General features: G+C 41.4%; 1 protein-coding gene across 7 annotated transcripts in view; it reads right to left on the bottom strand.

The window, feature by feature from the left end:
• LOC147011136 (protein furry homolog-like) overlaps window positions 1-13,425 on the bottom strand; it is a 173,507-nt gene that overhangs the window by 130,982 nt on the left and 29,100 nt on the right. For 5 of the 7 annotated variants that reach the window (XM_085859037.1, XM_085859039.1, XM_085859040.1 and 2 more), the window contains exon 1: window positions 11,716-12,135. The exons of the other annotated variants lie outside the window; for them this stretch is intronic. In XM_085859037.1, coding sequence (XP_085715163.1) covers window positions 11,716-11,899 — 184 coding nt within the window. In that variant the 5' untranslated portion in view covers window positions 11,900-12,135. Of the gene's footprint in view, window positions 1-11,715; window positions 12,136-13,425 lie in introns of those variants that run through there. 7 annotated transcript variants of the gene reach the window in all.

The following is a 13,425-nucleotide window of genomic DNA, read 5'->3' as shown; positions in this document are numbered from 1 at the left end:
ATTGTTAATCACTTAACTTTCATATTTTCTTTCCACGGCAATGGTTTCTGGCTTTGTATCATTTTACGTACCCAATGACAATGCGACTTGCGAGGAGACAGCCCAAGAAGAAGGCGTTAATTGTTCAAATTAATGCGCAGTGTCTAACTTTGCCAAGAGAATTGAAAGATCAGGTTTTATTCCGTCATACTGAGTGTTGGGAAATTGGAATATGGCCACTGTGTCGGCAACAATTCCCAACTCTTTGTGAGAAAACACCGAGGAATCTTTCACTTCCAGCAACAACTAATGCTGGCAGAATGGTCCCCAGCTTAACATCCCATCTGACTGACGTCTGATGTCACACGCATTGATAGAACGCTCTGCCTGCGAAACACCAGGGTGGCAGTTTGTAATCTGGTTGGGGAATATAACCCAGACTCCATAGATAGCTCATTGGCGAGTGCGCTACCTCTGATATGTCTTTCCAAAGCATTTATTGTGTCAAAATGTGGCTCGTCATGAAACAATCATTAAAAAAAATTGTTAAAACAAACAAACAAAAAAACAAGCAGTCATAGACTGGTACTTACGAAATCGACAACTTGACCTCTGACCTTGTCTAATAAAAGCTGTCTCTAGAGAAGGTAGCGATGCAAACGAGAAGTTTCTATGATGATTCTGGACCAAACCATCAAAAATCGCATGTTTTGGATGTTTGACCTCACTGTGACCTTGACCTTTGAGCGATTTTGACCAAAATCTAATCAGCGCTAGCCACCACCGTCCTAAATCACCTGGTGTAATTTGACATTGGTAGCTTCTTCCGTTCTCGAGTTATCGTTCCTACAAACAAACAAACAAACAAACACACAAACAAACAAACAAACACACAAACAAACAAACAAACACACAAACAAACAAACAAACAGAAACGGAAGTCATCAATATACTTACGAAATCTTTAGATTTCGTAAGTAACAAACAGAAACGGAAGTCATCAATACACTGACGAAATCTTTATATTTCGTAAGTAACAAGCAGTCATAGACTGGTACTTGCGAAATAGTCAACTTGACCTCTGACCTTGTCTAATAAAAGCTGTCTCTCGAGAAGGTAGCGACGCAAACCATACCAGAAGTTTATACGATGATTCTGTACCAAACAATCAAAAATTGAATGTTTTGGATGTTTGACCTCACTGTGACCTTGACCTTTGACCAAAATCTAATCAGCGCTAGCCACCACCCTCCTGAATCGCATGGTGTAATTTGACATTGGTAGCTTCTTCCGTTCTCGAGTTATCATTTTTTGCATGTTTGACCTTACTGTGACCTCAACCTTTGACCGATTTTGACCAAAATCTAATCAGCACTAGCCATCACCCTCCTGAATCACGTGGTGTAATTTGACATCGGTAGCTTCAGTTCTCGAGTTATCATTTTTTGGATGTTTGACCTCACTGTGACCGATTTTGACCAAAATCTAATCAGTACCAGCCATCACCCTCCTGAATCACGTGGTGTAATTTGACATTAGTAGCTTCTTCCGTTCGAGTTATCTGTACCAAACCATCAAAAATCGAATATTTGACCTCACTGTGACCTTGACCTTTGACCGATTTTGACCAAAATCTAATCAGTACCAGCCATCAGCCTCCTGAATCACATGGTGTAATTTTGCATTGGTAGCTTCTTCCGTTCTCGAGTTATCGTGCCTACAAACAAACAAACATACAAACAAACAAGCAGTCATAGACTGGTACTTACGAAATCGTCAACTTGACCTCTGACCTTGTCTAATAAAAGCTGTCTCTAGAGAAGGTAGCGAAGCAAACCAGAAGTTTCTACGTTGTTTCTGTACCAAACCATCAAAAATCGAATGTTTTGGATGTTTGACCTCACTGTGACCTTGACCTTTGACCGATTTTGACCAAAATATAATCAGCACTAGCCATCACCCTCCTGAATCACGTGGTGTAATTTGACATTGGTAGCTTCTTCCGTTCTCGAGTTATCTGTACCAAACCATCAAAAATCGAATATTTGACCTCACTGTGACCTTGACCTTTGACCGATTTCGACCAAAATCTAATCAGCACTTGCCATCACCCTCCTGAATCACGTGGTGTAATTTGACATTGGTGGCTTCTTCCGTTCTCGAGTTATCGTGCCTACAAACAAACAAACAAACAAAAACGGAAACGGAAGTCATCAATATACTGACGAAATCTTTAGATTTCGTAAGTAACAAGCAGTCATAGACTGGTACTTGCGAAAGAGTCAACTTGACCTCTGACCTTGTCTAATAAAAGCTGTCTCTCGAGAAGGTAGCGACGCAAACCATACCAGAAGTTTATACGATGATTCTGTACCAAACAATCAAAAATTGAATGTTTTGGATGTTTGACCTCACTGTGACCTTGACCTTTGACCAAAATCTAATCAGCGCTGGCCACCACCCTCCTGAATCACGTGGTGTAATTTGACATTGGTAGCTTCTTCCGTTCTCGAGTTATCATTTTTTGCATGTTTAACCTGACTGTGAGCTCGACCTTTGACCGATTTTGACCAAAATCTAATCAGCGTTAGCCACCACCCTCCTGAATCACGTGGTGTAATATGACATTGGTAGCTTCTTCCGTTCTCGAGTTATCATTTTTTACATGTTTGACCTTACTGTGACCTTAACCTTTGACCGATTTTGACCAAAATCTAATCAGCGCTAGCCATCACCCTCCTGAATCACGTGGTGTAATTTGACATTGGTAGCTTCAGTTCTCGAGTTATCATTTTTTGGATGTTTGACCTCACTGTGACCGATTTTGACCAAAATCTAATCAGTACCAGCCATCACCCTCCTGAATCACGTGGTGTAATTTGACATTAGTAGCTTCTTCCGTTCGAGTTATCTGTACCAAACCATCAAAAATCGAATATTTGACCTCACTGTGACCTTGACCTTTGACCGATTTTGACCAAAATCTAATCAGTACTAGCCATGACCCTCCTGAATCACGTGGTGTAATTTGACATTGGAAGCTCCTTCCATTCGAGTTATCGTGCCTACAAACAAACAAACAAGCAGTCATAGACTGGTACTTACGAAATCGTCAACTTGACCTCTGACCTTGTCTAATAAAAGCTGTCTCGAGAGAAGGTAGCGACGCAAACCAGAAGTTTCTACGATGATTCCGTACCAAACCATGAAAAAAAAAATCGAATGTTTTGGATGTTTGACTTCACTGTGACCTTAACCTTTGACCTATTTTGACCAAAATCTAATCAGTGCTAGCCATCACCCTCCTGAATCACGTGGTGTAATTTGACATTGGTAGCTTCTTCCGTTCTCGAGTTATCTGTACCAAACCATCAAAAATCGAATATTTGACCTCACTGTGACCTTGACCTTTGACCGATTTTGACCAAAATCTAATCAGCACTAGCCATCGCCCTCCTGAATCACGTGGTGTAATTTGACATTGGTAGCTTCTTCCGTTCTCGAGTTATCGTGCCTATAAACAAACAAACAAACAAAAAAACAGAAACGGAAGTCATCAATATACTTACGAAATCTTTAGATTTCGTAAGTAACAATGGCAGCATGAAAGACACCAGTTTTTAGAACCACTGTGACCACAAAAAGAGAGGGAGGTAAAATATGAGCGTACGAGAAAGCCACGCGGTAGAGCACGTAATGCCTGATCCACGAGAACGTATCAGGCCCAATTCATTATTGAAATATCATGCTATACAGGACTATATCATTCTTAGCCCTATCTCTCAATGGTGAAGAATCACTTTAAAAATTATCAGATCCAGATCTTCACCAAAATTGAACCAATTCGTCCTGGTCACACACCCAACATATCCACCAAGTTTCATCCGAATCCGTGCACAGCTTTTTGAGCTATCATGCTATATATCGTTTTTATATACGCATGGAAAGCAGACGCTTGAACTTTCCAAGAACACCCACACAGATGGATTGCCACCTTCTCCATACCCATGGCTCAATCATCCTCAGTTTCTGTTGTGCCACAGAAACGACTGGGGAAGAAAGATGCTGATTTGGAGGAAAACTTAAAAAAAAAAAATTAGAGGTCGTTCAAAGTAAAACCCATATATATATATTGCTCATTATCCGTGGCATTCAGGTAAGCCGGCGGCGTTTGCACGAATGTGGACGAGCCGAACTCCATTTTAAAATATTGTTGCAAACATACCACATGCACTCAGGAATGTTCTCAAAATCATGGGGCCTTCTACTATACACAACAAAGCTCATTGCTCTCGCAGGAAAGAACAAAGCCATGCAGAAGCTTGCTGCCCAACTTTCAAACAGGACGGATTGGTTCGACGTCGGAAGAAAAACGAAACACGAAATAAATAAAAACCTTAAGGATTACATTCTATGGTTTCCTAGCACCAACATTCGGTCGATTTTGTTTCACCAAAGGCCTTTTCATTACTATTTTGAGAACTCTTGAAAAACTTCAATAATGTATTGCCATGACCTCAAGGTGTCTGGGTCTTTTCTTTTTCAGCTCGAATTATACTACATGTTGTTTTTGGCATTCGTGTTTAATGTGAAGTCATTTTTGGCACATAAAGCTGACATTGGTGTGCATTAGTAAAAGCAACGGTTGACTCGAATTCGGCAGAGGCTTTGTTGAGCAACACGTGTGCCATTTTCATGATGTTTATCTGTGTCTTTGTCGGACTGATCTTTTTCCCACATTTTGTTCACAATGGTATCATGTGAGAGCCATTTTAAAACATTCCATTGATTGTAAACATCAATTGTTCAGAAGAGCAGCAAAATGAGACTGCCACTTCCATATACATATATACATACATACATATATATATATATATATATATATATATATATATATATATATATATATATATATATACATATACATATACATACATATATATATATACATACATATATACATATATACATATACATACATACATATACATACATACATATATATACATACATATATACATATATATACATATATATATATACATACATATATATACATATATATACATATGACACATACACACAAATGAAAGGGTGTCTGTGTGCGTGTGTGCGTGTGTGCGTGTGCGTCAGTGTGTCTCCTCCGTAACTCCAAAATCAGAAAACCTAGCAGCCTGAAACATGCATACCAAGAAAACTCCAAGGAAGTGCAAGAGTGAAAAGTGTTTGGGTTAATTAAAATACCCCTTAAAATAATTAACGGCCTTACTTAATTATATCCTTCATCAGGCGATACTCAGCCACCTCGCTGTCTGGGGTCTTAAGGCATTCCTTGGGTAACCTTGCTGGGGTCTGAAGCCATGTTTTTTGGCCTGCTCAACCCAACCTTGATTTGCAACAAGCTATAACTTGGAACAAGCTGTTCATCATAGCTCCAAATCGCTGGGTACATGCAATGCTTATAAATGCCTAGAGACGTCAGCATTTATTGCTTTATTTCATTTCCACACATGCGATCGCCATGAGTATCTCTTAAACGAAGAAGAATTGCAAAATTTAAGCTCCAGAATCAAACTTACAAGCAGTTCCGACTCCTAAAAAAAAAAAGTGTTAATCTGTCCAATTCGGAGATATGTGACATTTTGGGCGTCTCCGGGAGGTGTATGTTTAATATGACGGTTCAGTGATTGCCAATTACGTGCCAAGGGAGCCATTTCATAATCGACCGTTTCGTTGGAGTGTTTGCTTGAATGGTTAAGCCACTTGGCGAGCAGTATCCAAGTTGCTTGGTTGTTCGTTTCAGGAAAAAGTACACGTGCTTTCAATCTCACATCGATTAGACGTATGTTTCCGCCTTTGTTGGGTCCCACGGTGCCATGCGATGGGTGCCTCGGGAGGTGTCTCATCCACTGAAAATGTGCAATTTTATTTTTACAGGACTTTGCTTTGTGCGATCTCCAATTATAATCCAACTCTCACTTCGACATCGATACGTATTTTTTTTTTTAAAAACAATAAGGTCCATCCGACCAGGTGTTCGCCATGTTTGTTCTGGCTGTGAAGGCATAGAGTATAGATCGATATATTGTGTTCTCTGCCTTGATGCATTTTTTTATTGAATTTTGCTAATTACCCACTTTAAATCCTCTTTCAAAGAAGGCGGTTTCAAGGTAAATCTTTTGTGTTTACCATTTTTTTTTTTTTACTTTATGCGTGTGTACATTTGCACGTGTGTGTGTGTGTGTGTGTGTGTGTGTGTGTGTGTGTGTGTGTCTGTGTGTGTGTGTGTGTGTGTGTGTGTGTGTGTGTGTGTGTGTGTGTGTGTGTGTGTGTGTATGAACTGCATTACCACAATGGCATTTGGCGTCGGTGTGTGTTATTGGTTATTGGTCGTTAGTTGATATCTCCACGTAGGGGGCTCAGACAGTGGAACGGAGCCCTCCCAGGTCTGTATCCGTGTGTGTGTCACACTACTACTCATACAGTTCTGGGAAGATTACATCCAGACTTGCTTCATAGGATCAGCATGACCACAATTAATGTATCGGGCTGATTTTATCTTTGCCGTAGGTCGTGGGGGGGGGGGGCGGGGGGCAAGCGAGTGGGCGGAGGAGTAGGAAAGGAGGGGACGCAAATTCTCTATGAAAATGTTTTGTGTCGTGCTGCCTCCAGGTGGGGAATGGTATTCCTGTCCCCAGGCTTTCCAGTACAGTGAGGTGTTTTGAATTATAAGCAGAATATATGTTATTGCTTCATGCACGTAACCCGGGTTTTTTCTTTTTCTTTTTTGCCCATACAGAGCTGTGAGTTGCGTACACCGCCAAAATAAAGGTATGATGCATCAGAAGAACGTGTTGCATGCTTGGAACAAGATCACCCGTAGGGTGGGTACTCTGCTCGCAATAACAAGTATCATAATAATAATACGAACAATATTAACTTGTTGAGGCCCGGGACATTGCAAATTTGGCATCGAGGTCGGATATCACTCACAAATAATCCAAACCAATGAGTGAGCCCATCAGTCTTGCAAGCCCCAAAAGTCCATGTAGAGGAAATGTATTATTATTTTTATTGCCTTCTTCCCATCAGAACCACAAAAACCGACCAATCTCAATAACAACTTAGCATCTTTCTCTACTCCAATTAATATCCGTAAAGCAAACCGACTCGCTTTAGCCAGCATCCAACATCACGGATGTAGGACACGTGTGTGGGTGCCTTGGCAGTGGGAATGGTGGCTGTGAAAAATGCGGAGGAGTTGGAAAATAAAAACAAAGAGAGATAATCCAAACGTGTCCCATTTTGCTTTTTTGTGAAAAAATTTACGAAATGGTCCCTTTCTTCGCTTCCCACATGCACATATCGAGTATTAAACGCATTGTGTTCCAAAGGTGACTTCAAAAATCACAAAGAAGCACGTTCTTATGTGGACTTTGCATCTGGCCATTGTTGCGATTAGCCAAACCAAACACAGTTATTGGGATTCAAAAACAGACAAAAGTGAACACTCAACATGCGAGCATTTTGACATCTATGACATCCTTTTGTCTGCTCAGATTCTATCCATCTGTATGTCTGCCACCTAACACGTGTCATACGATGGTGTCGCCAACTCAAACTCAACAATTCCTTCTATTCATCCAAGAATGCACAAAACAATAGAAACCCAAATGAAGAAACTGCAGAACCCCAGAAACTCTTGAAGTCGACGTTGCAAAGGCAAATTGCAAAGTAAAGGTGACAGATCAAACATGCATATTTCACACCAAGCTATTGGAAGGAAAACGGCACTATCGTACAGGGCTCTGCTTTCTCCAGCACAGTGTGGGATATTTGGAAACTAAGATCAAAATTTCTCAACCCAGCATGCATTCCAGAGATAACCCCCGCACACAACAACGCCATTGTCCTGGCTTTCACAAAGGATGCCGGGCCGAACGTTCGGCTGATGAGGCTGCAACGTGAGCTAGGTGTACACTGGATGGTTATTGAGCTACATGGGGAAGGAAAGTCATTACAATAATATTCTCCAAGGTTTTGAACACTTGCTGTAATTTGAACGGATTGCAAACCACAATGCTTTGCCTCGAGCGAATCCATAAGCAGCAGCATATATAGAAACAGCGAGGCAAGTTTTTTGTTGTTGCTTAAACTCACCCTAAACCTATAGTAGCTTTGATTGTGGATGTTTAATAATAATAATAATAATAATAATAATAATAACAACAATAGAAATAATAAAAGGTCTTAACCAGGAAAGGGAAGTTTGGATTAGACTTGCTCTTGGCTCAAAGTAAAGGAACATCGCATTTGTTTTGCCCTATTGACATATAGTTAAGACATGTGTATATGTGTGTGTATGTACAAGTGCATGTATGTATGCATGAATGTGTGTGCGTGTGCTTTCTTTCACAACAAACCGACCTCATGAACATCAATTTAAAAGAGACGTGAGAAACCATCAACTTCACAAACGTTTTCAAATATCCAATGGTTCTGCATGACAGTCATCATTTCCACTGCAGAGGATTATCTGTCGCCATGAAAAACTCTTCTTGACATTGAACGGGTAACCCTAGAGAACGCGTGACAAATAGCTTTCAATTCCTCGTTGCCTTAGTGCTGGCGCTTGCAAGATGTGGGGATCAACCTGCGCAGTCGGGTCCAAGGTGTCCCCAGCAATTACATACACTGTACCGAGAGAATCACTCCCAAGATCCAGAACACATTACTTGTTGCCAATGAGACTCAAAGATAATGGGAAGTTGTTGATGAGATTTTAACGCATGAAAGAGCAAGACGCCATTATGATAGGCAAATCGGAAGAAGAAAAATTTGAAGGTACGTGTAATGTATAGTTTTCGCGCTCCCACTCACCCTTCTGTCACCTTGAATTGAACTTTTGAAAGTCTTATTTATTTATTTATTTGATTATTTTTAACCAGGCCTGATTTTTAATTTTTTTTGTCAGCATGAATGACTGAGCAAACTTCATGCTTCAGAGGCATAAACAAACAATGAGACATTATTGTCACACAAACTTCAATGAAGTCACATTTCCTCCATGCGGGTTCGCCAATCTACTTGCCAGAGGTTATACATTCTGCGTTTGACATTTGGTATTGGTGGTAGTGGTGGTGGTGCTCCCAGAACCTTATTAATGTCGTTGAAGCACCACAGCACGTCTACAGGCAAATAACCCAAGTGGCGTCCATCTTCTGTCTGGGGCAGTTTTCCAAGTGGCCATGGGATTTGAACCCACATAATTTAGGGCAGTGTTTTTTTTTTTTACTATCTGAGGCTCGTCAACACGCATGCACAGTTTGGGGAAAGTACCGTAGCACTTCCTGGGGCACTCTGGGTACCACCGACATCACAATAATGGCACCGCCTTTCTCACCGCACTCAGCGGGGCACTTCCTGAGGAATTTCCTCCTCCCAATGGATGCCAACCTACAGGGATTGTTCTTGCCCTTATCCTTTTAAAAGCTGAACAGCAAAAAGCAAGGAAGCAGCAACGTACCATTTTAAAAGTCTTTGGTACGACCCGGCCAGGGTTCGAACCACCGACCTCCTAGACTCTGAGCAGACGCTCTAACCATTACACCACTGAGTCTGGGTTAGGGTTCGGGCTTTACCCACACCACCAAGCTCCGCTTTGCAGCATAAGCCAACACGATTGCTTCATTTTGTTTACAGTTTGATAAACAACAGAAATATTTGTGCAAAGTCGATTGCATGTTTGCACATGTTAAAAAGCAGCACAAGTTAAGGTTTTCAGGATCCAAGATATTTTTGAAACTGTTGGTGCAGATATAAAATAATAAAATAAATGAAGCTCGTTTATTTATAAAATACTGCATCTCGAAACAAAATAACTCACAAAAACGCTTCTCCCCTCCCACTTCCGATAATAGAAATGATTTGATCATCAATTATTTTAAAAGTGAGACCTTTTCAAAGAACAGCAGATCAAGGAATGTGCTCATTAAATAGCATCTCATTTGCTTGTACACCTCTTGCGTAGAATGATGGGAGAGTTTGAAGTGACCAACAGATTTAGTGTTTTTGAACATCATGTTCGTTAACAACAGATCGGATAAAGTCTATTATTTGTAGACCAGCCCCCCACCCCCCAACCCCAACCATGCACTGCCCACCCTCCCCCATAACAACCACTACCTCCTTGTAAGTTCTCACAATTTCTCCTCTCCTGTTCTTCCCAATGTCTTCAGTTTTGCCTTTTCCTGATTAATCCATGCTATCTTATCCTCCTTTTATTTATCCTGTTCAGTTCCTGACGCCTTTCGCATGACTCTGACCTGGCAACACGGTCCGATTTGGAGCATTGCGGGTTGTCAAGCTAAACATACGGGGCCAATTCCCTCGATTCGGGTTTTCCCCCTATCTTAGCCTTCAGGGTCAGCAATATTGTTGTTCATTTCCTTACCTATGTTTTCTTTCCTTCTTCTATTTCAATTTCTTACACTTGCTTTACAAAATTTGCTTTATTATTTTCTTCAACTTAAAAAAAATAAAGAAAAAACAAAAGCACAGCAGATTTTCAAGAATAAGCATTCTTACATTTTTACAACATTGGACATGTGATGAGAAGAAAAGAAGAGGAATCGATCAAGGAAGTATGGAATGAGCCAAATGGAGAGAAAAGATCAAGAGGAAGATCGAAATTAGAGTGGAGGGATGTCGTGGAAAAAAATTTCAAGAAAAAGGGATTGAGAGAGAAGATAGGGATGACAGGAGATTGGAGAAGGTGGATACGAGGAGCTGACCCATAACTGTTGGGATTAAGGCTTAAGGAAGAAGAAAGAATAAAAAAAAGAAAAAGAAAAAGAAGAAGAAGAAGTGGAAGACCATGTTATGCCAGTTATTTTGAATCCTTTGTGGCTTGCAGTTCATTCAATTCACCAGTTTTATGAATCACTCGATTGTTTCACCAATTGCATTTCATCAATCTTTCATCATTTGCAAAAGCTGCCGGCTCTTCTTCTTCATAAATGACCTGCAGCTTCACGATGCATCACTTTGTGTCAAACAATTCCCAAGCAAACTGCGACGCTTTGCAAACCCACTCAGCCCATGTAAAACAACGCCATTTATTGGCGCCTTATTTTAGCAACATAACTCATGTCAGTGCGAGGGCCCCGAGCCGAGATACTCATTTGCTCGTCCTTTGCTCTGATGCATAAGCGATGAAATGGGACAAAATTTTATTCGGCGTTAACCTTTTCGCTGGTAAATTTGTCAAGTCACCAAGGATAGAGTCTGAGCAAGGATGTCGAGAATTCAAGTCGACTCACTCGCTCAAAGTCGAAACGCAGCGCGCAGCGGCCTTTTGTATCCTTTGTACCTGCACCCTGCAATTAGGGTTAATGCATTTGTAAAGTAGAAGCCCGGGAAAGCAGAGGACAAAAATAAATAAATAAATAAATAAAAGGACCGTTTTCTTTATGACTTTGCAGACAAACAAAATAAATGCCAAAACTGAAGACACACGGTTTCCATAAATGAAAATAAAAATGGTGATAAGACCGTTCGTCAGGAGAGAATGTGCTTTCTGACAGCTGTTTCCATGACATGAAGCAACACACACACACACACACACACACACACACACACACACACACACACACACACACACACACACACACACACACACACACACACACACACACACACACACACACACACACACACACACACACACTTTCATACCCAGGAAACGTAGTTGCCTTGTTAGGTGATGACTCCCCACAGAACTGCGGGTACAGTGAGCTGGCCGAGAGACCGTGGGAGCAGTCGGACAGCTTTCCCTCCTTTGCTCAGCATGATGAGCTTTAGGGATTTCATCGTCGGTGGATGACCCCTTTGAGAAAAACATCTTCCGAACTGATGCCATAGTCACCGGTCGTCGGAAATCTCTCTCAAAATAGACGGACTGTGTAAAGTTGTCGCACACGAACAGAAACCACGGAGCACAAACAGGGCTTGTGACAGCATTGGAAGACGGCAGCAGGATTATGGGAGGGCCGACATTAAATTACTTTCCAGGCAGTGAAGAATGACCAGGTGGTTCAACAGGTGAGGCAACAAGAGGTCCACGGTGGAATAGTCGTGTAGCGGGAACGCAAATGAAGCATTGTGGGTTTGGCTGGGGGGGGGGGGGAGGAGAGGGGGGCGGAGATGTCAAACAGTACGATGGAGTGGGCGGAGGGAGGTACAAAACATGAGAAGTGTCGATTGGGGATATTTTTTGGGCCCCGACAGAGAAAGACGAGAAGGGTGGGACAGGAAAAGTGCGCAGAGCGTTCCAAGCAAGTTTCGTTATGGGGGTCGTGAGCGTGTGAAACACAGAAATAGAGACTGCGGCAATAAGGAGGTGAACACCCGGCCTCTAGGACTTCAAATGCCTGGAATTTCACTGGAAATTGCTGCAACAATGAAACGCCAAACATTCGCAGGTATTGTGACACATTTAGGGCTGGAGAGAAAAAAAAAAGTTGTTGTTGAGAATGGCAATGGATGGTCCAAGTTTCCAAGATGAAGGTTTATGTCACAATCCATTTCACGGCCAAACTTTACATCGTTTTGGTTGTGTTTTATTCAGGTGATAATACAAGTTCAAATCGACCCTCGTTGTTGGCGAATGCATGTTGGACTGGGAATCCGTTCCGAATCCACCCCCCAGGTTGCATTGTCGTGCCTCTGTGCATTGGGACAGGAATTTGTATTTTTTTCAGGGTGCTGGAGATAACTCGCCTCCTCTTCATGAAGGACACCGTGTGGGATCTTTAACATCCACAGACTAATGCTGGCAGATGGAAGTGAGCTCTTGTTTGGAAAAACAGTCTGAGACCAATTTTGACAAAATAATAGCAAAATGAATCAATCAAAATTATTCTCAAAGACTATGTTTTTTTTTTTTACTATTTGGTTTTGAACATTTTTGAAAACAAATTTACTTTAAAATAAACATTTGAGCATTTTATAGGGAGAAGACACACGACAACTTTAAAAAAAATGTTAATTTTGTACAAATGTATGAGTCTCACATGCTTCCCAAGGAATGGGAGAGGGGGAACGAGAGGAGTCCTCAATTCAGATATGGAGAAATTTCCTTGCAGGTTGTGTGACGTTCATGTGTTTTAAGGATTGACTGAACGGCAGACGATTCCCAGTTTGCGGCTGGTTTTGGAAGCCAGAGTTGCAACGTGGTCAATCCAGGACGAGTCATGGCTGATGGTGTGGCCTGGAAGTATAAGAGACTAAATCTCTTCCAACGGTTGACCATGGAAATAATTAGGAGAGCTTGTTCGACGATGTTTTTGAAATGACTTTCCAGGATTAAAGGACATGTTCCATTTAACAGAGTCGAAATAATTTAGAGAGTGAGGAGTGAGGAGTGAGAGTGAGATGCAGCTGTTG

Source organism: Eptatretus burgeri, chromosome 16 (genome assembly GCF_056783735.1).
Source record: "Eptatretus burgeri isolate ZD-2024b chromosome 16, Ebu_testis_v1, whole genome shotgun sequence".
NCBI classification, from domain to species: Eukaryota; Metazoa; Chordata; class Myxini; order Myxiniformes; family Myxinidae; genus Eptatretus; species Eptatretus burgeri.
This window is presented reverse-complemented; position numbering and strand designations above follow the sequence as displayed.